Source organism: Balaenoptera borealis (assembly GCF_965194805.1).
Source record: "Balaenoptera borealis genome assembly, chromosome: X".
NCBI lineage: Eukaryota > Metazoa > Chordata > Mammalia > Artiodactyla > Balaenopteridae > Balaenoptera > Balaenoptera borealis.
Window position 1 is genome coordinate 114,277,840 of NC_138881.1, and position 23,439 is coordinate 114,301,278.

The 23,439-nt window shown below is 42.9% G+C and overlaps 2 protein-coding genes and 1 pseudogene across 3 annotated transcripts in view; 2 read left to right on the plus strand and 1 right to left on the minus strand.

The window, feature by feature from the left end:
* Nucleotides 1-11,945, plus strand: part of LOC309620172 (transmembrane 9 superfamily member 2-like) — a 109,522-nt pseudogene extending 97,577 nt beyond the window's left edge. Inside the window, exon 16 of the transcript XR_014249911.1 lies at nucleotides 11,107-11,945. The product of XR_014249911.1 is annotated as a transmembrane 9 superfamily member 2-like (transcript). The remainder of the gene's footprint in view (nucleotides 1-11,106) is intronic.
* The window catches only part of VGLL1 (vestigial like family member 1), a 569,192-nt gene that overhangs the window by 424,777 nt on the left and 120,976 nt on the right, over nucleotides 1-23,439 (plus strand). The gene's annotated exons all lie outside the window — the stretch shown is intronic.
* On the minus strand, nucleotides 13,309-21,883 carry GPR101 (G protein-coupled receptor 101). The gene has a single exon (XM_082377977.1). It carries the CDS (start codon nucleotides 21,875-21,877, stop codon nucleotides 20,369-20,371), a length of 1,509 nt encoding a protein of 502 aa, XP_082234103.1. The 5' UTR covers nucleotides 21,878-21,883; the 3' UTR covers nucleotides 13,309-20,368.

The following is a 23,439-nucleotide window of genomic DNA, read 5'->3' on the forward strand; positions in this document are numbered from 1 at the left end:
GAAGATGGTGCCCACTGGCTGAAGCATAAAGATGACACCCGCTGCAAAGAAAGGAGAAAATAAAAGAAGAAAAGATGGTACCAGCTAGCTTAGATAGGCATAGGGAAAGCAGAAGATGGCACCCACCAGCCTCTGTCCCTGAGAGTATCCCAGCAGGCCCCAGCCCTTCAGACCAACGCTTTAAAATTAGCAAAGGAGTCTTTCACATCAAGTCTGGGTGCCTTTCAAAAGGCTGCTTCTATTCTGTTCCCTGGAGCCGGTGAGTCTGCGTGTGGGCCCTTTTTTTAAAAAAAAATTTTTAGTGGAGTATAGTTGATTTACAATGTTGTGTTAGTTTCTGCTGTACAGTAAAGTGAATCAGTTATACATATACATATATCCTCTCTTTTTTTTTCTTTTTTAGATTCTATTCCCATATAGGCCATTACAGAGTATTGAGTAGAGTTCCCTGTGCTAAAAAATAGGTCCTTATTAGTTACCTATTTTATGTAGTAGTGTGTATATGTCAATCCCAATCTTCCAATTTATCCCTCCCCCCCTTACCCCCTGGTAACCATAAGTTTATTTTCTACATCTGTGACTCTATTTCTGTTTTGTAGATAAGTTTATTTGTACACTTTTTTTTTTAGATTTCACATATAAGCAATAGCATATGATATTTGTCTTTCTGTGTCTGACTTACTTCCCTCAGTATGACAATCTCTAGGTCCCTCCATGTTGCTGCAAATGGTATTATTTCATTCTTTTTTATCGCTGAGTAATATTCCATTGTATATATGTGCCACATCTTCTTTATCCATTCATCTGTTGATGGGCACTTGGGTTGTTTCCATGTCCTGGCTATCGTAAATAGCGCTGCAATGAACATTGGGGTATATGTATCTTTAAAAATTATGGTTTTCTCTGGATATATGACCAGGAGTGGGATTGCTGGATCATATGGTAGCTCTATTTTTAGCTTTTTAAGGAACCTCCATATTGTTCTCCATAGTGGCTGCACCAGTTTACATTCCCACCAACAGCATAAGTGGGTTCCCTTTTCTCCACACCCTCTCCAGCATTTCTTGTTTGTAAACTTTTTGATGATGGTCATTCTGACTGGTGTGAGGTGATTCTTCTTTGTAGTTTTGATTTTCATTTCTCTAATAATTAGTGATGTTGAGCATCTTTTCATGTGCTTTTTAACCATCTGTATGTCTTCTTTGGAGAAATGACTATTTAGATCTTCTGCCCATTTTTTGACTGGGTTGTTTTTTTTGATATTCAGCTGCGTGAGCTCTTTGTATATTTTGGAGATTTTGTGTGGGCCCTTAAGAGCCAAACCTCAGTTTGTATCAGCCCCTTGGGTCTCATGGGTGCGAGCCCTGTTGTTTTTCAAAACCAGATGTTTGGGGGGTTTATTTCTCAGGTGCCAATCTTAAAGGGTGGAATGCTCCATATAGGATATGAACGCTTTGCTCCTCAGAAAGAAGCTCCAGGTCTTGAGTTCCCTTCCGAATGTGCGTCACCATGCCGGGTTTGGGGTTTATGGTGAGATTGTGTCTCAGCCTTTCCTATCCCCTTCGATGTGGTTTCCCTCTCATTTGCCCCATGTGAAGAGGTCTCTGTGACAGGTTTTTTCAGAGGAATTTGTTCCATATATTGCTGTAGATTTGGTGTGTCTATGAGAGGAAGTGAGTTCAGGATCTTCCTATGTCATCATCATGAATCAGAGCAAATTATTTTTCATATGGGGGGGGAGAGAGAGAAAAAGAGATCTCCATATCTATTTTTAAATTAAATCATGGGTAGGAGAAACCTCCAAAGTAAATCCTGGTTATTGTTCATATCAGGAAAAAAATTATTAAAATCATGAAGTGTGCTTTTGACATCAGTTTTCTAGAACTGTTCTTTAAGAAGCCCTCTCTGCGTAAGGCTCTTAAATGGCATCTCTTTACATTTCATCATTACATTTTGAGGTTCACAGCAGGAAGCAAGGCTTATTGCCTCTGTTCATGGTGTTTCACTTTTGAGGAAGACATTCTTAATTAAACAATTAGTCTTAAGAATATAGATGTACACAAAAGTATAGTTCTTAATTGCTGATTACTCTTTCTTGCTGTAGACAAATCTTTCTGAGAGTGATTTTTTTAAATGAGAACTTTAAAATTAGCAATATCCACTCATGTAAAAAATGCTGAAGAGTTTCACACTAATTTAGAATAATTATGCATTCATCCAAAGCCGTTCCTTGTGGTCATCACATTTCTCTTTGGTATTTGAATTCATCCATGGCATCACAGTGGAAGTAGAAGACTTCATAGCTGTCACTTTTCAATATTGAGTATGTTTCTACATATCCTTTATATTTGCCATTTTTATGGCTGTTTAATCTATTGAGCAGATTACTTAACTGTTTCCTCACTGTTGAATCCCCGCCATTTTGGATTATTTCCTTAGGATAGTCTGTGTAATGGGATGACAGGGTCAAAAAGCGTAAATATTTTTATGGCTCTTTATGTTTTTCTGCCATCAGCAGTATTGTATCGGTTTCTCTACAGCCTTGGCTGGCATTGAATATTATTTTTAAAGAAACAATAACCAAAAAACCCTGAAAAAGTGGTTTTCTTTTTTGTTAACTCAGTATGTCTAAAATGACACCCCATTGTTTTCTTCCTCTCATTTTTTGAGGCAAAGGAAGTGATGTACATTGTGGCTGGTGTTCCTCTACCCAATTTTCAGTTCATAGCACACTAACAGATGTGTAAATAACATTTTGAAATAGGATTCAAAGAACAGGAAGAAGAAGGACAAGCCACAATATACCAATAATGTCACCAAAGGGTACCAGGAGGGAAACCTGGTATTGTAGAGACAAAGATAAATTTCAGTTAAAGTTCGGTGACTTGCCCAAAATCCTAACTGGTTTTAGTATAACTAGTTTAACCAGCTGTTAAGAAACTGGCTATTAAAGAAACTAAGTCTGGGCTTCCCTGGTGGCGCAGTGGTTGAGAGTCTGCCTGCCAATGCAGGGGACACGGGTTCGAGCCCTGGTCTGGGAAGATCCCACATGCCACGGAGCAAATGGGCCCGTGAGCCACAATTACTGAGCCTGCGCGTCTGTCCGCAACAAGAGAGGCCACGATAGTGAGAGGCCCGCGCACCGTGATGAAGAGTGGCCCCCGCTTGCCACAACTAGAGAAAGCCCTCGCACAGAAACGAAGATCCAACACAGCCATAAATAAATAAATAAAGCACACCTAGTATAGTGTAATTAAAAAAAAAATTGATTAAAAAAAAAAAAAAGAAAGGCTCTCCTCTCCCCCAAATATTCTACAACAAGGACTGAAGTCCTCACCATAAAAAAAAAAAAAAGAAAGAAACTAAGTCTGTGCATGACCAAGTAGGCTGTGATCTCTTCTAATTTGATCACTTTACTCAGATCTCTAATGGATGTTCATGGTTGGCACACGTATGGGTACTTGATCTTGATTGGAGGATAGTTAGTGATTTTTTATTTGCATCAAGTTTTGTTTTCGATATCAACAAATGCATTAAAGTCTTAAGAAAATTAATCAAAATAATGTATCTCTAGTTTGATGTAATAGACATAAGATCACAATAACCAATTAAGATCTAACACTTAAGATTCCTTCTCTTTGTGTTTAAATGCTATGTTCTATTATAATAATGGAGTTTATGGTTTAATATAAATCCTGGCTGCATTGCCATTGGGTAGTAAATTAAATATTTTATATAAATGTTTGCATTCAGCCACAGTCTTTTATTCCTGAGCAGTGGTTCTCAACCAGGGACAAATTTGTCCCGTATAGGACATTTAGCAATATCTGGAGACATTTTTGATTGTCATGACTGGGAGGATGCTAATGACATCTAGTGGGTAGAGGCTAGGGATGCTGCTGAACATCTTATGATGCACAGACCAGCCCTGAACAACGAAGAATTATCTGGCCCAAAATGTTAATAGTACTGCTGTTAAGAAATCTGGTCTAGAGTGAACTGTTTTGGGACCTCACTTTTACTTGGGAGTTAATGGTATTTTCAAAATATAGTTTTGTTCATCTCAAGAGAGCATGTTTAGAGTCTGAGACTCTGAACCACCAATCACTGTGCAGTGATTGAAGCCAGTGTGATGCAAAGAGTTTCTACGACCCAGAAGAAGTATCAGTCGGGTGCAGAGTGCTTTTCTGTTGGCTTTCTCACTGTCTATGCTTTGAATATATTTTTATTCACTAAAAGAAGTGAATGAAGTTCAATATATTTTGAGAGTGTCTACCGTACAATATTGTATCACTAAAGTGAAGAATGTTCTCACACAGTGCAAGATGAAATACACTGTATTGAAGGAAAAGTCCAATTATCTTAACACACAAATGTTAGCTGTAGTGGGCCTTTTGTGCTTTATTATACCAAGTTGTGTCTGTCTTATTAAAAATTTCAATTCTAAAGGCCAAAAGATCAAAAAGGGATAAAGATGTATTAATGCTAATTGTTAACCAACCAACAAATATTTACTAAACTACTTCTTTTATGGGCTTGGCAATGTGCTAATAGGGAATATGGAAACATACATTTATCTCACTTAATTTTCACCTAATTGTCTGATTATTATGAGGTGTAGGTCATGTTATTCCCATTGCATGTATGAGGAAACTGAGGCTCAGAGAGATTAAGTGACTTGTTCAAGGTCACTCAGCTAGTAAGTGTGGGAGCTAGGATTCATTCAAACCCAAGTTGGTCTGACTCTAAGGTTCATTCTCTTAAACACAACTCTCTATGTCCTCCTTAAGAAAGAGGTACTTTCTTTGAGGTGGGGCTAAACCAACCACCAAAGGATGCCTGCAGAATCTGCTCTGTGGGCCTCTATTTGATCAGGTGGACTTCCTGTAATTGGGAGAATGAAGACAGGTGCATGTAAAGCAATGAAGTATCGCCCTCAGGAATAGATGATGAAAAGAGACTATCCCAAGTCTTTTCCATGCCCCTTCAACCCTTCCAGCCCTTCTTTAAAAAAATAGAGGCACATCCTTCCAATTTTTCCACATTATTCTAGGATAGAGGGAGTCAAGGCCAGTGTAATCTCTGGGATAATTCCATTACTTCTTTAATTCCAGCTCATTTTGATTTCAGCTTATATTTATGGACCAAAGTGCCAGGTGCTGTAGGAATTAACAGGACAGAGTGTTCTCTGTTCTGAAGGATATTAAAAACCTCAGGGTCTTATCATTTTTCCCAGTGCAAGTAGTTACAGACCTATTCTAACCCTGGGCCCTGTGGTAGCCAGTATTCTTTTAGTTTTGAGCATCATACTAAACAATTTCAAAGGAAGGGAAGTATTCCTTTTCCCCAGAGGTAAGCAAAAGCTGCATTCTCTGGCATTCTTGTTTTGTGCATTTTATGTTCTCTGGCATCTCATACCTGAGTTGATTTCTTACCCCCATCCTCAAGCTTTTCCTGTCCAACTGCTGCTTATTCTTTGAGGTATTTTTCTGTACAAAGCAGTTCTTGGTCATCTCAGCCCGTATTGATTATCTCCACCCTAGAACACTCAGGGCAGAATTGACTTTGAGTCCCAGCTGTACTGCGTATTGGCTGTGTGTTGTAAGGCAAGTCACTTTACTTCTCTGAGCCTCCATTTCTTTATAGAACATAATAGCACCTATCTCAGAGTGATTGCACAGGTGAAACACTTAACTTGGAGTCAGGCATATAATAAATATTTAGTAAATATCAGCTATTATCATTATTATTATCATCATCGTCATTGTCATTGTCTTGGTCATGAACAAATTTGTTCATCTCACTCTCTGGCTTATGAATCTTTGCTGGCTCCCAGTTGCCTATGGTATCAAATCCAAAGTTCTTAACTTATCATTCATTATCTGGCCCTCACCTACTTTTGCGGTCTTTTCTCCTATATGCTCTTTTTAATATTCCCTTAATTTTCTGATCACTCACCCTTAATGTTCCAAACCCTCTGCCATGGTTCTCACTGTTCCTTAAAACTGCCAGGGTTTTAGTTGTTTCAGGCCTTTATGGGTACTTTCCCCTCTATCTGGAATAGCTGTCTCCCATCCTCAAATGCCTCTGAATCCAGCTTTATAGCACCTTCTCTATGATGCCCTCTCCAAGTTCCTGCCATCTATTCATCATTCATTCATGCATTCATTCAAGAAGTATATATTGAACACCTACTGTATGTCATGCACTGCCCTAGAGGCTGGGGCTTTAGCAGTGATCAAAATCCCTATCCTCATGGAGCTTACATTGCTAAGCAGTTAATTTAAACAGTTCAGTTTAAGAGACACTTGTCCACCTACAATGTGCCCAACACTATGCTATGCACTGGGGGTACAAACTTGAGTAAGACTTCACCCCTAGCCTCAAGGCTATCATCTGGAGAGAGAAGACCTCTAAACAGATCGTTTCCATGCATCGTGGTAAGGAGCCTAATAGAGTTAACCTGGAGTTTTGTGAAAGCACAAAGATCTTTAGGTAATTTGGGGTTGGGGAGTTTAAAATTTAAGGCATCAAGTGGCAGGAACAAGGCCTAAAGAGGCGGGCCAGGGTCTGATCCTGGAGGGCCTTGTGTGCTGACACTAAGGAGTTGGAATTTTTATCATATATAGTTGTCATTTTCAAACTTAGGTGTGCCTTACATTCACTTGTGGAAATTATTTAAAACTAACTAAAACCACTAAATCTGATGCCCAGCGCCTATCCCAAAGCCCCTGAATCAGAATCTTTGCTGATCTGTATTTTTAACAGCTTAAAAGGTTTCTGATACCCTCCGGGGTTTAAGTACTTTTGCTATGGGAAGCTATTAAAGGTTTGTAAGTAGGGACCTGGCAATCAAACTTGTGTTTTGGAAATATCACAATCACTCTGACAGAGAATGGATTCAAGAGGGATACTGGAGGTGAAGACAAGCCAGGAGACAGTTTTCTAGATGAGAGATGAAGAGAGTGTGACTTAAGACCCAATGGCTACAGAGATGGACAGATGGATGGAGGGGATGGATTCAGAAGATTCCCATAAAAAAAAAAATCAATGCCAATTATGTTCTGGAAGTGCTAATAAAGTTTTTAGAGAAAAGATCACAGAAAACATTAATTTATAAATGATAGAGCATCGAGCTCGGAAAGGAAACATAAACAATCAAGGAATCAGTGAAAACTACATTTACCATCTCTGATTTTTATTTTCATAACAAATTATACAATTATGCAAGAATGAGTATAAAATATGTTTATACATTATATTAAATTGTATCTATTAAGAGTTTCTGCAGTAAATAACACCACTTTCTTCCAATCCTAACAATAACGTGCACGTGAAAAATGTGGTTTAATATGTAATATGAATTCCGGTAATATTTTCATCCATTTGCGGGCACTTTTAATGGCTGTGGCAGTGTTATTGAATCTCAGTCTCCTCTTTAATTCTAAAACTTGTTATAAAGATGTTTTCCTATGTATGTAAACACCAAAACAAAAAATTTCACAGGTTACCAACTGAGAGGGGGAAAGCAATTGTATTCTGTTATCACAGTAAGTATTTAGTTGAGGAAAAGAAGTATTTAAATAAGCATGTAAATAAAACATTTGCACTTCAAAAAAAAATTCCACGTTGGAATTGGCAGGTCTTGGTGACTGATAAGATGTGGAAAAAAGACAAGGGGAGAAAGACAAGGGGTTAGGGGTCCTTTCCAAGTCTCGGACTGTGACCTCTGTATAAATAGTGATATGTTGCACAGCCACTGACATTGTTCCCCACCAGAGCCCCCTTTTCTATCCTTTACATTACCTGGCAAGTGCCAGGTCCAGATAAAGTGCTTACTGAATACTGAATCAAATGTGGCTGAGGAGAATCAAGGTCCCCGAGACCCTTTCCTCCAAACACACTTTCTCTTTATTCCTCTGTGCAATGGCTTTAATTCCAGTTTTAGGAAAATCTTTTCTGCATGTGTCTTATTCACAGCTGCCAATTCTCAAATTAATGTATATTGGAATTTAGTCCCCAGAGTGACTGTGGAAAGCCTCTTTAAAGGTTTGTTTATATTGCATAGAATGTGATAGACTTTCAAAATGTTTTATTTAGCTACTTTCTTCTTTTTCAAGTGCGCATGACTACTTTGGGAAAGCCCTGGAGGAAATGTGTATTGGATGCCAGTTCTAGATCAGACTGAATTTTTTTCATTATAGAATTGCAATTAGAGAAAGGACAGGGGGAAAACGGGTTTCTCTGCTTGTCTTGGACTGCCTCATTCAAGATCCTGTGGTTGGATTGTCTTTTTGTTATGTATCACTCCACCTAATGAAAAAAGGTTATGAGGTTTAGAAAGAAACTAGGACACTTCTAGTATTGGTTTAGTACTTTCTCTGTCCCGAAGCAAAAGTAGGCAAAGACATCAAAGTGATAATTTTCTCCCTTTTTGTCCCATCTCCCTTTTTCTACCCTCAAGTTGTAGTACCAGCAATTGAGCTGTAGAAAAAAATATTTTAATTTCTCCAGATCCTTTACGTTGCTTTTAACTTGTGTGGTACCGTGGCCCTTAGGAGAGAAATTTCCACACCTCTCTTCATACTTAAGGAAGGAAGACAGGCTAGCCCAGAGGTTCTGAACCGTGGTTGCGTGTTAGGACCTGGGGAGATTTAAAAACTCTTGACACTCAGGCTGCATCCCAGATCAATTAAATCAGCATAGCTGGGGGGATTGACCCAGACAATAATATTTGTTAAATCTCCCCCGGTGATTCCAAGCTACAGGCGATGTTGAGGACTTCCACACTAGTCAAATAAATCCCATGTGAACATATTTTTCAAGCCCCAGATCAGAACATCAGTGACAGCTATCATTTCTTGGGTGCCTCTAATGTATTTTATCCTTTTATTGTCAGGTCAAGCCTGTTAGCTGGGTGGGGATATGATTCCTTTCACTTATGAGGCACAGAGGAGAGAGGTATCTTGCTCTACATCATACAGCTAATGTCTGCCTAACTCCAGAGTCCAGATTCTTTAGCTCAGCCAACTATCAGAACAATGTGAGGGTTGATGGATTTTTGTTTTTCGGGTAGGAGACAATTTGTTTTTTTGTTTTTTTTAAACATCTTTATTGAAGTATAATTGCCTTACAATGGTGTGTTAGCTTCTGCTTTATAACAAAGTGAATCAGTTATACATATACAATATGTTCCCATTTCTCTTCCCTCTTGCATCTCCCTCCCTCCCACCCTCCCCATCCCACCCCTCTAGGTGGTCACAAAGCACCGAGCTGATCTAGGAGACAATTTGGTACTTTAAATAGAGCATCAAAAAGTTGAGAATTCATAGACATTTTTAATAATTTATGGGAATAATATGCAGCAAATTGAAATCAGGAGTGTTTTAGATTCAGAGACATATGTTAGCTACGCACCTGAACCTTTGAAGTTGTTGGATTCAAAAAAGGAAGCCAAAAGTAAGAATAGGTATTATCATCCCCATTTTTCAGCTGAGAAAACTGAGGCTTGGCAAAACTGTCACTTGCCCAAGATCAACAAGTAACCAACAGAGGAGATTTGTGTCCCTCCAGAGCCCATGGTCTTATCACTGTACCATACTGACTCCTGACAAGGAGCTTTGTAGGATGGGAGGGAAGTGGCATGATGGTATATAGGATGGAAAGTTATTCTATTGATAAATTTAGAAATCGGCATAGAAAAAGGTAACAAACCCTGCCTAAAGCTTTCTGTGATCTTGTTATTAAGATGTTTTCTTAGATGATTGAATTGTCTCAGCGTGCCCCATTTAGACTATGGGATTTGGAAATCTTATTAGAGTTTTCTTCAATTAAGTCATTAGACCTTAATGTCATCTGAAGATTTATTTTTATAGTATGAACATCAATGGAATTCTATGTTAAAGAAAAATTTGTCCATAATCATGTCACCCTAAAATATAAAGGTATCTTCTTTTGTTCATGCTCTGCTGTAGTCGACAGGTTTAGGCTTATGCAGTGTTCTCACAGGTGTGATGCCTGGGAGTTCTTTAAGATCCGGCTTTTTTCACCTAACACCATATTATAAATATTGCCCCATGCTGCTTTATATGGCTTTATATTTGTCATTTTTGATGCCTGTCTTATTTCATCTTAGTCCATCGTTTAGGTAGTCATCTATTTGGGGGCATTTGGTTTGTTTGTGACTTTTCAATGTTATAAATCAGTATTATGAACACCTTTTGCATGTAATTTTTTTTCTTCTATGGGATCATTTCTTTAGGATAAGTCCCCAGAGATGGGCTGTTTCTCAAGCTTAATAATGCAAAACTTTGATTTAGAAAACTAATATATTCTCTGAGTATGTAAGTAAACAGATTATTCCTGCTTTTGCTATGTAGATAATGTTATTTACATTTTCTAAAATTGAAGCAAGTTGTACAAAGTTTATTGTGTTAGAAAGTTGCCTTGGGGGCTTCCCTGGTGGCGCAGTGGTTAAGAATCCGCCTGCCAATGCAGGGGACACGGGTTCGAGCCCTGGTCCGGGAAGATCCCACATGCCGCGGAGCAACTAAGCCCGTGCGCCACAACTACTGAGCCTGCGCTCTAGAGCTTGCGAGCCACAACTACTGAAGCCTGCGCGCCTAGAGCCCGTGCTCCGCAACAAGAGAAGCCACCGCAATGAGAAGCCCGCGCACCGCAATGAAGAGTAGCCCCCACTCGCCGCAACTAGAGAAAGCCCGCGTGCAAGCAACAGAAGACCCAACGCGGCCAAAATTAATAAATAAATTTATTTTTTTTAAAAAAAGAAAGTAGCCTTGCACTTTTTTGATCCTTTTTGAAATAGAGAACTTAAGTTCCTCATTTTTATTACTTCGCTTTGGTTAGAGACCTGCAGTGTTCAATCAAATGGATTCTCACCCTTTTCCAGGTGACTGCCTCCAGCCCTGCTGCGACTCCTCTTTGCTCAGCAAGAGAGCCTGGTGATTTTTATTTGATAAGGTCCGAGTCTTGAGATTTAGAGAATGAGTGCTCCACCTCAAAACGGACATGCTTGGCGTTTTTGAGAAAGCTACTTTGATGTTCTATAATGTCTGGTTAACAAAGATATTTTTCATTTTGTTTCAGGGACAGTTGGATTCTTTTCCTGCTTCTGTTTTATTACTAAAATCTACAGTGTGGTGACAGTGGATTAAAGAATGTCCCCAGAGGCTTCCAGGCACATCACCCTTGCTTTTGAATATATATCTGTATCTATAGGAACATCTATAGAGATATATATGTATGCTTCCAGTTGCATGTTTTAAATATCTATCAATTTAAAAACTCATTGTCCGGCCTCAGTTTGTATGACACAAAATACGATTGTATGGACAAAAAAAAAAGGTTGGGAGGTAGGTTCATTCTAAGTAACATTTTCCTGAAACAATACCATAAAAGGGTTTGATTTAAAGCAATTAGAACAAAGGAAGCACATTTCCTTAAAAAATTCAAGTTGAGTAGACTGGTTTTTTGGATGAGAAGTTTTTTTCTTCTTTTTTTTTTCTTCTTCATCTGCTTAGAGCATCAGAACTACTGTCAAATAACTCTTAGGTAAAATGTGAAATTTTCCAATTTAAGTTGATTGTACAAACTATATTACACCTTTGTATCTGGGTGATCACTTAAAAAATATGGGGGCTTCCCTGGTGGCGCAGTGGTTGGGAGTCCGCCTGCCAATGCAGGGGACACGGGTTCGAGCCCTGGTCTGGGAAGATCCCACATGCCGCGGAGCAACTGGGCCCGTGAGCTACAATTACTGAGCCTGCGCGTCTGGAGCCTGTGCTCCGCAACAAGAGAGGCCGCGATAGTGAGAGGCCCGCGCACCGCGATGAAGAGTGGCCCCCGCTTGCCGCAACTAGAGAAAGCCCTCGCACAGAAACGAAGACCCAACACACCCATAAATAAATAAATTAATTAATTAAAAAAATATATGCATTGGTTTAGCATATAGAATTTATGGAATACCAGATACTGCTGTCTTATTCCTCAATTAAATCTGCACATTTCTGGTTGTTGGTTGTCTTTTTTTGTTTGCTGCCTTTGGAGGCTGAGAATGTGCAATTGTGACTTAGTTGTGTGTAGATACGAAATCTTTGGAGTCAATTTTCTTGGATTTCTTTGCTTCTACTCAACAATAGTCCGGCGTCACAACTTCCCAAATGTCGGGAATTTGTATTGCAAGCATTCTTTGAGCTTGCAGTTTGGGGGGAGCAGTCATGAAAATCATACATTGTTCTGTGATAAATTTTATTGATAAATATTGGTCTTATTGAGGTAAACGTTTGAAAACTATCTACACATACCCTTCAGTTCATGAACGTTCTCAAAGCCGCCCTCAAGCTGAGGAATACGTGTTGGTGGGTGCAGGGAGCAAAGAGGTGGTGTTGCCCTTGAAGGGGAGTCTGGAATGAGGAGGGACAGGGTCAGGGGGTTGCATTCTGAGAGAGTGGGAGACGGAGTAAGAGCTGACTAGTTGCCTCAGGGAAGAAGAAACTAGTTCAGTAAGCAGTGGTAGGCCTTCCTCTGCATTGGAAGGAGCAGGGTTGTGACTGGGGCCTGGAGCGTACCTGAGGGGTGGGGGGGGAGGGAGTGGCTACAGAAGGTCAAAGGTGTCTCTTGACAGTGGCATTTTCAGATCCTCTCAACCCTCTTGCATTCAGTCTCGGAATCGAAGGCCGAGCCCTAAACCCTGCCTGAGAGGAGGAACTGCTCTGGGGCGATACCTTGGAACCCGGTCCCTTCTCCTCTAAATACTGTGCACTAAGCAGCGTTCTAGCTACGGGGGACTCTGCTGCCTGATAGTTTTATCGGAGCTCACGAGCGCACTTGCTTGCACTGGCGGTAGTAGTTTGCTAGATGGTAAATGTATTTCTGCAGGACGAGAAGGTCATCGCCTGGACGTTGTTCATAAACCAAGGTTAAAGGCGACCACGGGCGGGTCTCACGGCAGCCATCTTTGAACATCTCGAAATAACAGCGCGGAAGTCAGTATTTAGATTTTGGAGTGAAAAATGGAGAAGAGCACCTTCCTTTGATTGAAACGGGGATGAATAGCTCCCTGAGCCTCCGAGCGAGCGTGGAAGCACGAGGGCGCAGCTCCTTGTACCACTGCTGATGAGATTATGGGAAGAAGGGCTACTAGTAGGTCAAGCACATCGACTTGAGAGGAACTAGTGGGCTCTTAAGTTTTAGACATATTTGCTTATCTCATCTGTGCCCTGTGTTTTCATATGTCATGGCTGGTGTTAGAGGCCGAGCCAGTTTCTTAAACTGGGGCTGAAGAGAACATGCTCCTGCCTCTTGTTGTGTAAACCCTGGTGAGTCGGCACTCTCTGTGTATGGGGGGGGGTGTGGGTGACAACGGTGTCGGTGTGGCTGAATTGTGCCGAGGGAGGTGTCCTGGTCGTGAGTAGCAAGACGGAAGGGCCAGGAGCCCAGTGAGGGTGAGCCAGCTGCTGGGCAGTACTGTTTCCTAAAACAAAGCCTATTCAGCCCCACCCCCCAAACCCCATGGCCTTGAGACTAAGGCTGGCATCTGGGAGCCCCGCAAACCACCTGGCCCCATTTTTCCACTCTGCCCACCCATCCTCACTTTGTTTTTTTTAAATGTTATTTTGTATGAGAGCATAGTTGATTTACAATGTTGTGTTAGTTTCAGGAGTACAGCAAAGTGAATCAGTTATACATATACCTGTATCCATTCTTTTTCAGATTCTTTTCCCATATAGGTTATTACAGAATACTGAGTAGAGTTCCCTGTGCTATACAGTAGGTCCCCATTAGTTATCTATTTTATACATAGTAGTGTGTATTAATCCCAAACTCCTAATTTATCCCTCCTCCCACCTTTCCCCTTTGGTAAGCATAAGTTTGTTTTCCAAGCCTGACCACCCTCACTTTGGAATCCTTTTCATTCACAGAGGACTCCGCAGATTCCCCTCTTCCAGCAAGCCCCTCAAGATGACTCCCCCCCTCCCACTGCATATTCCTTATATTGGAATAGTGCGATGTGAAACATTGGAGCCCATCTATTTCATTCTGCTGCGTACTACAATTAGTTTCCCCCCGTTTCCTCTGTTCAAGCAAAAGAGAAGGGATAGAGAACTAGTTATGTGTCTCCCTCCCTTACGTGTTTTCCATGGAGCTTGGCATAATAACCAGATACACGCATTAAAATTAGACTTTATTCAGCATATTTAAGAAGAATATACCAAGGACAGATTAACAGCACCTATTTAAGAAACACAAACATTACTTAATAATATTTAGTTAAACCACAAACATCAATCTCTCTGTATTCCCCAAGCAGGAGTCCGTTATTCCTGTCCAGAAAGAACATGCATGGTAACCATTTTAGAAAGGATCCAATGAAAGCCAACCAATATATGAAACCTTGTCCTTGGGCAGAGTCTCCGAGACTACTGACCCGTGTAACCGTATTGATGTATGAATTTGACTGGGGTGTGAAGGGGTTTCTCTTCTTGCTGCGGGGGAGGAGGATTAAGTCCACCCCTTTTGTGCACCTGAAGGTAAGTTGTGCCCTTGGGAACTTGGCCCCAGGATTGTAGTTTGGCAATCCTTTGAAAAGGCACTTTTAAATTACAAATACTTTTTGATAAGGAAAAGGAAAAATTCAAATTCAAAATTTAAAATACTAAAGAAAACTGTTTATTGACTGAATGCATTTTCCTCCTGCTTTCAGTCTCAAAAACAGCACATAAAATTTGGTATTAAAGGCAGTTTTAGAAATTATTCAATATGTATAGCTTTCAGCTTTAATATTTTTATTCTTAAAATACAATAAACTCATCTCATAGTTCTCTTTTCTTGTCTGATGCAAATGCCATTGCTATACGATTGTAATTCTCAAACATCTTAGCTGTGACCCCCGGAGGAGTCCCACTACTTCTTTATCTATTTACCCATCTGTGCTCTCTTATCTCTCAGGCAACCGATCAAAGAAAAAAAAATAACAAAGCAGAGCAGCCTTTTTCTGGTTTTTGGTACTGCTCTGGGAGGGCAGGGATGGTCGCAATATAGATCTGCTCAATGCAAACCCTGTCAGTTCACAGTCAGGTACTGGTTGGATCTTGAGACTACATCAATCTTTCCATCCTGCTAACAGGACTCCAATAGCCTGTCCTGGGGCCTTTGCTCTTTAAGGATGAAAGGATTGTCTTTTTTGATTTTGCATTCTATACAATGAATGGAAAACAGGCGTACCAGTGCCAAGCGTGTTGTGGAGAACTGCCAGCGAGGACTTTGGCCAAGACGATTAAGTCACAGTAATGACCAATTGTACCAGAATAAGTTCTCACCTGTCGTATATTATACCAGGGATTTAAGGAATGAAAGGCACCACTTCCCGCCACCCCACCTTGGAGCCTCTTATACATCCTGCAGTATACACTTTAAAAAGAAAACTTTAAACACAAATATACTATGTTCTACTTCAGAAACTGACCAAGGTGTGGGTCACAAATAGAATTCTGCATGCATTTTATTAACTAACTTTACATGTATGTACTACCCAATTTTGAGGGTGACACTATCTATGGACACATACAATCTAATATCTAGCACCTTATCTCCAAGAACACATATTTTATATACAGTAATAGCTTACATTTAGAAGAATTACTACAGAAAGGAATACACCACTGAAACAGACAAAAATACCAAATTTTTAACATTAAAGTTGTAGCACAGATGAAGGGAGGGGGAAATCCACTCAACTTTGAAGCACCAAACTAAAACCAATCTTGTTTTTGCCTGTATTTTAGAACAAGAGAGATCCAGTAACGAATCCTTGGCCATAGCAAACCTCTTGTGAGTGTACAAGTTACTGTGTTTTCCCCTTGGTGTGTATACTTTGAGATATGCAAGCTTTGAGAGGCAGTGATGGGAACATTTGACACCCATTGGTGACCTCCATTTACCTTGAGGATTCTTATTCTACTTAGCAAAGAGCAGTGAACTTTAGCTGTGGATTTTAGCTCTCCTAGTTCTTCCTTCAGCCAGTCTTGCTGCCTTTAGCAGAAGACTGCTGTAAGCAAGCTGGGCCTTTGCCGTAGAGGAAGAGATTGTAAGTAACTGGAAAGAATTTATGACAAGAGCCTCTCTTCTTTTTGACTTTTAGGCTATGATCTGTTGTTTGTGGTTCACTGCTTCTGTCTCCTCATGCCTAAGCTTGGAGGGGCTTTGAGGGGGCCAGGAGCACCTGTCTGGCCCACAGAAAATGAGAGAGACACAGATAAGGACTGAGAGGGTTAAAAGCCATGACTGACCAGATTTTCTCTTATCTTGGTAACTGGCTCACGGCCAACTGTTCCTTTAATCTTTTGTCTGCTCTAGGGGGAAAAGACATTTTGCTTAGCGAAGCCTCTCCTGACAGCCCGAGGGTTTGTCTTAAAGAGGAATACAATAAAAAAGACATTATGAGGGGAGAACACTTCTTTTGATTTTTTTTCCTCAAAATATGGGGGAAGGCAGTTATGAGAAAAAAATACAGTCCACTAGTTGAAATTGGTACTCTCTGTTTTATCCCAACAACCTCTGTGGGTTTTATCTTGGAGCATTCAAATTACCAGATGATGGCATAATTTCTGTCTTCCAAATGGTGTATTTCAGACATTTTTAAGAGCATTTTGGCAAAGTCTAAGAAAGAAAGCCAGTTTAATCTTGTATATTACTCTTCAGGTAGTATGAAGAAAATCTTTTGAAGTAACTTTACCTAGCTTAATTGGTTAATTACCTAGAAAATAAGGCAATATCAGGCACCTTACAATTTTATAGGTAAATTTTTTTTTAGTGTTTTTCTTGTTTTTTGCTGAAATAATTGGACAGTATCTACAGGGTTGAATGTGCTCCCAAAGATGTGTTGTAGTGGGTGTTTTTTGGTATGCGATGCCTACCTCCTCCTATGATAAAATGGCACTTTTCCTTACCTGTTGAATTTGAAGTAGGTGTCCCCTCATCTCTAAGTTGGGAGGAGACAGAAAAACACCTTTAATCCTACCGCTCACTTCGGTCCTTCCCTGCTGCCACGGGCCCCTGGGTCCCTGTGAACCTGTCAGCTCTGGGTGGGCAGGGGATGAATAGGGGCGAGTGAGCACACAGAGCCTCAAGCACGGGGTGTTCCTGAAGGGCCAGCACAGCGGGGGCAGGGGGAGTGAGGCAGGTGAAGGCAGTGGGCATGATGGCAGGAGGTAGGCAGGGGGGCCGAAGTGTAGGGACTTCCGGGCAGCTGGTATTTGTGGTGCTTTAAGAAGATGGGCCCTCACAGTCACAGAAGTCAGAGAAGCCAGGGGCTTGCCCCTTATTACTGCCTTCCCAAGCTTGTTGAAATTGGTGTGTTAGTCAAAGCACCTTCGACTCCTTGGCAAACTGGAGGCTCTATTATTCTTAACTAAGGAAATCATTAAATTGGAAGCCACATCATTTCAAAGTCTGGTTCGTCTGGCTCCTGGACTTTAATGGGATTTTTACTGCGCATATGAAGTGGCCTTGGCAAAAGAATACCTCCTTTAAAAACATTTAGGGAAAGCTATTGCACATGAGGATCTGTGAGGCTAATGATGACTTTTGTGTGTGCTTTCAGATTTTCAAATGACAAAACAGTATGTGCAGTAAAACCTCATTAAGTTGATAGTGTTTTATTCAAAACAGCATAAAACTTGAAGCAGTTGCTATCTCCAAGCTAACTAGAGGCCCTATTGTTCATTAAGAAGAACGTGTCAGCAAAGCGGAATGCTCTGAATTCAAAGGTCCTCTTTTCCAGTTCCCTATTTTCAAAAGGTTTTCACCTTTGAAAAATCCAGTCTGCTATGAGAATTAACAATGACTAAAATAGGGAAAAGAGGAACTTGAAAAAGGAAATCGGTGAGTCTTGGTGCCCTGGAGGATGTTGTGTGTGCCATTACACGAACTTACCACACTCGGGCAGGTTCTGCTTCCATTTTGATTTGGGATTTTGGCAAACAATTTTCTCTGATACACCTTGAAGGGGTTGAGCTTTAAAAGTAAAACAAGAAGTTCAGTTTCAACAAAATATTTGGAGACACTTATGTTTGAAATCCTGTTTCCTACCCAGGTAAGCATTTCTACTCAAAGGACAGGCTATAGCAACCTCGAACTCCTTTGACCATGACAGATCTTCAAGGCAATACCCCTCCCCGCATAGAAGGATTGGTCACATGGGCCATTTCTTCACCCAGATATCCTTTGAGGACAGGTCGATACAAGAGTTTGGCAATAAATTGGTATCATAAATTTATGACTATTAATTCACTTTATATGTTTTGGTAGAAAAATAAATGATTTGCAAAGGTAAACTTCAGCCCCCATGTCTTGTCTGAACCACAAGTTCCAAATTAATGGGGTTGAAATCAATACGATTTTCGTGGATATAGCGAACTGATGGGTCAGCTCAATGTTATTTGGGTCTACCCTGCTCCTTTCCTAAATTCTGAACATGGCAATGCCAAATTCCCATGCAGACTTATTCACAGCCCCAAAACACTGCTGTTTACCTCTCCCCCTTGAGATGCTCATGTTGGAATCTGTCAGGAGGAAGAGATAAAATATAAGTGAGCTTGGCTTTTAAATGAACGAAATTTGAGTTCTAATACAGACATGGTCATCACAGAAGAATGAGACTAAACTCTGAATATGGCCATCTTTGTATACAACAACCTGATTAACCATTTTTTTCAGTCAAATAACCTTCCTCTCCCTCCACCCATATTAACATTGGATTTCTGCTTGAACACATGACTGACCATAGAGTTGCTTTAATTTGATCTTCAGGAGGATCAAAAACACCGTTTTGACCATTTTTTGGTTCCGTGTCATTTGGTCATGTCGATATGGTCTGTGCCCTCAGAAATAAACAAGTATATTCCCACCCAAAGTGATTTCAGGGTTTGGGATTTGAAAGCTCTTCCTCTGTATTGACCCTAGGGATAATTTAGATATTGTAAAGGTTTTCCCAAAGTGATATATTTCAACAGCAATAATTAGGATAAGTCTGACCTGAACGCTTTGATTTACGATTGTCTGGAATAGGTCAGATGCTTGCCAGGTATTGAGAAACCTTTCTCTCTGTCATTTCTGACTATACTTCTCTCCCACATCTGCGGAGAGCTTAAAGGCTTTAGAGAGAGCCACAGGTGGAAAAGATGCATGGGTGTGCCTGGAGGAAGGAAAACGTTTATCCTGCCTTACTTTCACCCCATGTGGAGATCATATGTCTTGTCTATGATCTCATGGACACAAAAAAGAGATTTCTAGTGGGCACATCACTCTTGATGGGCAGTGTGAGTTTTGTAGGACTTTGGCCACTCCTAGTTGAATTTCTTTTTTTTTTTTTCCTGGAAATACTGTTTCCAAATAGACCAAAAAGGCCTATTTGGAAAAGAAAACACACAAGTGACTGGGAGAGGAGATTTGGAGGATTCCTATGAGCATCTCAATTTGATCACAAAAGGGAAAATTGGAAAAGGTGGCATGATTTCTGTTCCACTATTATTCAAATAGGAGACAGAAAATAGTTTAGTGCCACCTGACAATTTTCCATTTGCATGAGACAATTTTGGTCTCAGCCCATGCACAAACCCAGGATTTTATAGAAAAAAGTCAACTGTTTAGCCCCACGGATGTGTGTGATTTCTCTATCTTCTCCCTTGGACTAGCTTTCCATTTCAAACATGCCCTATTATCCTCTTCCACTTTTCTGGATCCCTTTAGAGGATCTAGAAACCTTCTTGATTTTTAACTACACAGTGCCCTTAGATTCCATAATAGCCTTTGCACCAGATTCTGGGGGCCCTTCAGTCTAGAATTTGTCTCATATGTTGATCAGTCAGTCAGGTCATGCTTCCTGGGCTCCATGAATGACTTGCTCCATTGCTTTTCTTTCCCTTGAACATGGGCCGTAGCCCTTGCCCATGAGCTCAGACGTCCTTAAGTTCACCAGTATCATCTTCCTTTTCCCCCAGAGCAAAAGTTGACACATGGTAGCTCTGGGGAGACAGACAGAATACCAGGCACGGGTCCAAAATGGATAGCCCTTGTTGCTTTAAGAAATTTAGAGCCTAATAACTTTTTCGGGGGGGAGAAATTTCAGTCAGAATCCTCAAGTCCATTCTTTCAGGGGCACACTTTTAAGGGAAGACCCCAGTTCCTACCTCTTCCATATATTTATCTACCTTGTTGTGAGAGGGTGTTGTGTGCAGAACCTTTGCCTGGAATGGGATGGGTTGGCATTAATGCGACTGTGGACGGTCCATTTGAGAGAAAGCTGCTCCTGTGTTCTGTGGACAGTTCAAGGTTTACCTTAGAACCAACTTCAAGGCGAAGTGGCAGAATCATGAGAAGGGATGATCTTGCCTTCAGTTCCACCCTCGGTGCCGGCTTCGGTTCCGGGCAGGTCTGGGTGGCTGTCTTCTTTGGGGGGCTTCTCCTTGCAGAAGAACTTCTTCAGCATATCCTGGATCTCCTTCCTGATGGTCTTGTGCATGTAGCCATAGATGTAGGGGTGGATGCAGCACTGCAGGAAGAAAAGCCAGATAATTATGGTGATCACCCACTGGGGCACCTTGGTTTGGACATCCACCCACACGGCCAGAACCGCTAGAAAGCAGTAGGGCCCCAGGGACAGCACGTAGGAGAAGATGATGAGGAAGATCACTTTAGCAGCTTTGCACTGGTAGCACCTGGGCAGAGGGGGGTCGCTGGTGCTGTTTCGATGACTGACTGGGAGACTCTCTGTGATGTTCACCGCCTCGATGTCATCCTCGCTGAAATGGATGTCATCCTCACCAAACTCCATGTCGTCTTCACCCAAGTCAATGTTGCACTGGGTGACCTCTAGGCGGCCCTTGTCTGCCTTCTTGCTGCTCTGAATTTTGGTGCTGCCTTCGCTGGCCACCAAGCTGCTTTCTCTGACCTCCTCACTGCCCTTGGCCTCCACGCTCCCCTCACCGGTCTCCACGCTCCCTTCTTTGGCCTTCCTGCTGCCATCCTTGGCTTCCACACTGCCCTCCTTGGCCTTGACCTCACCTTCATCCTGGCCGTGGAACTCGCTCTCACCCTGGAACTCATCCTTTTTCTCTCCCTCTTCGTCCTCATTCTCCACGTGGTCCTTGGCTCGCACCTCCAAGCTGTGGCTCTTGACGTTGTAGAGCAGAGCGTGCTGCCGGCGGGCTGCACCGAACACCACAGAGTAGCAGGCAATCATGACAATCAGCGGGATGATGATGAAGGACACGACGCTGAGAATGGTGTAGCTGGGGCTGGCCCCCCAGATCATGGAGCAGAGGGCATTGCGCTCGTCAAAGGCGGCCTGGCCCCAGCCATAGAGTGGGGGTGTGCTCTGCAGGATGGCCACGATCCAGGTGCCGTAGAGGAGCATGTAACCCCGGCGCGGGGTCATCTTGGCCGGGTAGGAGAGAGGGTGGATGATGGACAGGTAGCGATCCACCGACACCACGACGATGGTGTTGACGCTGGCAAAGGCGAACAGGTGAGTGAGGCTAACCAGGGCGGTACAGAAGTGGCTGTTGAGGGGCCAGAAAAAGGGCACGGAGGTGGCCACCACCCAGGGGGCCACGAGTGAAATCTGCAGCAGGTCAGTGACGAGGAGGTTAAAGATGAAGCGGTTGGTCACCTGCAGCAGCTGCGGCTTGCGCTGCAGCACGAGCGCCAGCACTATGTTGCCCACGAAGGAGGCGGTGAGGAAGATGAGCAGGACGCTCGAGCGGATGATGCCGTGCGCCAGGCTGATGGGCATTTTGGAGAGGGGCACGCACGTGTGGCTGCTGTTTTCGCGCGTGCTGTTGGTGCAGGTGGACGCCATGGCGGCGGCGGGGGCGGGCGGGAGGCAGGTGCAGGCGCGGAGCGGGCACCGGCGGGCGGCGAGGGGGCGCACGGACCACACTCACCGCCTAGGCTGGGGACGAAAGAAACACGCGGGGCTGGGTTAGTCCCCCTGCCGGGGAGGAAGAGGGGCGCTTCCGCGCCGGGCAGCGGCGCTGCAGGAGCCCGGCCCCGGGGCCCTCGCGCGGCTCCAGTCCGCATTCGGGCAGTTTCTATGAATCCTTCTCTTACTCTGGGTCTCTCTGCCTCTCCCTCTGGGGGTCTCCGAGTCCCCCCGACCCCCACCCCTGTGTCCCGCTGGCGCGCGCGCGCGCGTTCTCTGCGCGTCTCCCACACTATTTGTGGGTCTCGAAGTTTGGGTCTCTCTGGAGGTCTCTCCGCAGATCTCTCCGCTAGCTCTCCTGCTAGCGCATGCGCGCGCGCTCCGTCCCTGCCTGTTTACATGTGTCGATTTGTCTCTTTCTCTCCAGTGTCTCTCACTAGCGCACTTTTCCTGTATCTCGTGTGTGTGTGTGTGTGTGTGTGTGTGTGTGTGTGTGTGTGTGTGTATCTCACCGGTTTTCTCTGACTCTCTCACCCCTGTCTCTCACTCTGTGGCCTGTCCCTATTTCTCAGTCCCTCGCTAGCACGTGCGCGCTGTCTGTCCGTCTCTGCCAGTCTGTCGTTCTCCTCTCACCTTCCTTTCTGTTGCTCCAGTCTCGCCCTCCCACTCTCGGTCGGCTTCTCCATCTCAGTTTGTCTCGGAGTCTCTTTCGCCAGCGCACTTTCTGTTTAGCTGTGTGTGCGTGTCTCTGTCTCTCGTCGTCTTTCTCCCAGTCTTGTCCCTGTCTCTCCCTCCGTCTCTTTCTGATGCGCTCTCGTCTCCGTATCCCTGCCTCTCACTGTCTCTGTCGCTCGCTAGTGCGTGCGCTTCTGCGTCTTCCCCTGATGCTGTCTCGTCTCTCCATTTCTCTCTCACAGTCTATTTCCCTGACAATCTCTGTGGATCCCCGGTGCACCTGTTCAGTATCACTCGCTGACTGTGTCTCTGACCTTCTCCATGTCTCTCCAACTCTCCTGTTACCATGTCTCCCTCGGATTCTCTCTCTCCGCGTCTCCCGTCTCTCGTTGCTCTTGCTCTGTCTTTCTCGGATCCTCTCCCCTCTGTGTCTCTCCCTGTCTCCCCCCTGTGGCTTCTGTCTCCCCGTGCGTTAAGTTCTCTCTCTATCGCTGTCTGTGTCTCTCCGTGGGTCTCTGAAAATCTACTCCTTGTCTCTCCTGATTATCTCTGTCTCTGCGTTGCTCAGACTCTCTCCAGCGCGTGCACGTAAAGGGAGTCGGTTTCGCTGTCTCTCACTCTCTCCCGGAGGCTCTCGCTAAACACTTTCCTTGTGTGTTTGAGTGTGTGTGCATCTCTGTCTCTCTCCATCTTTCTTCGACGATCCCTCACCTCGGTTTTTCTCTGGCTTCATCACTGTCTCTGATCTCTATCTCTCTGTCGACTTTATTTTACCATGGAAACCAGCTGCCACCTTGGCCACTGCGGGCTGTGGCGGATAAACC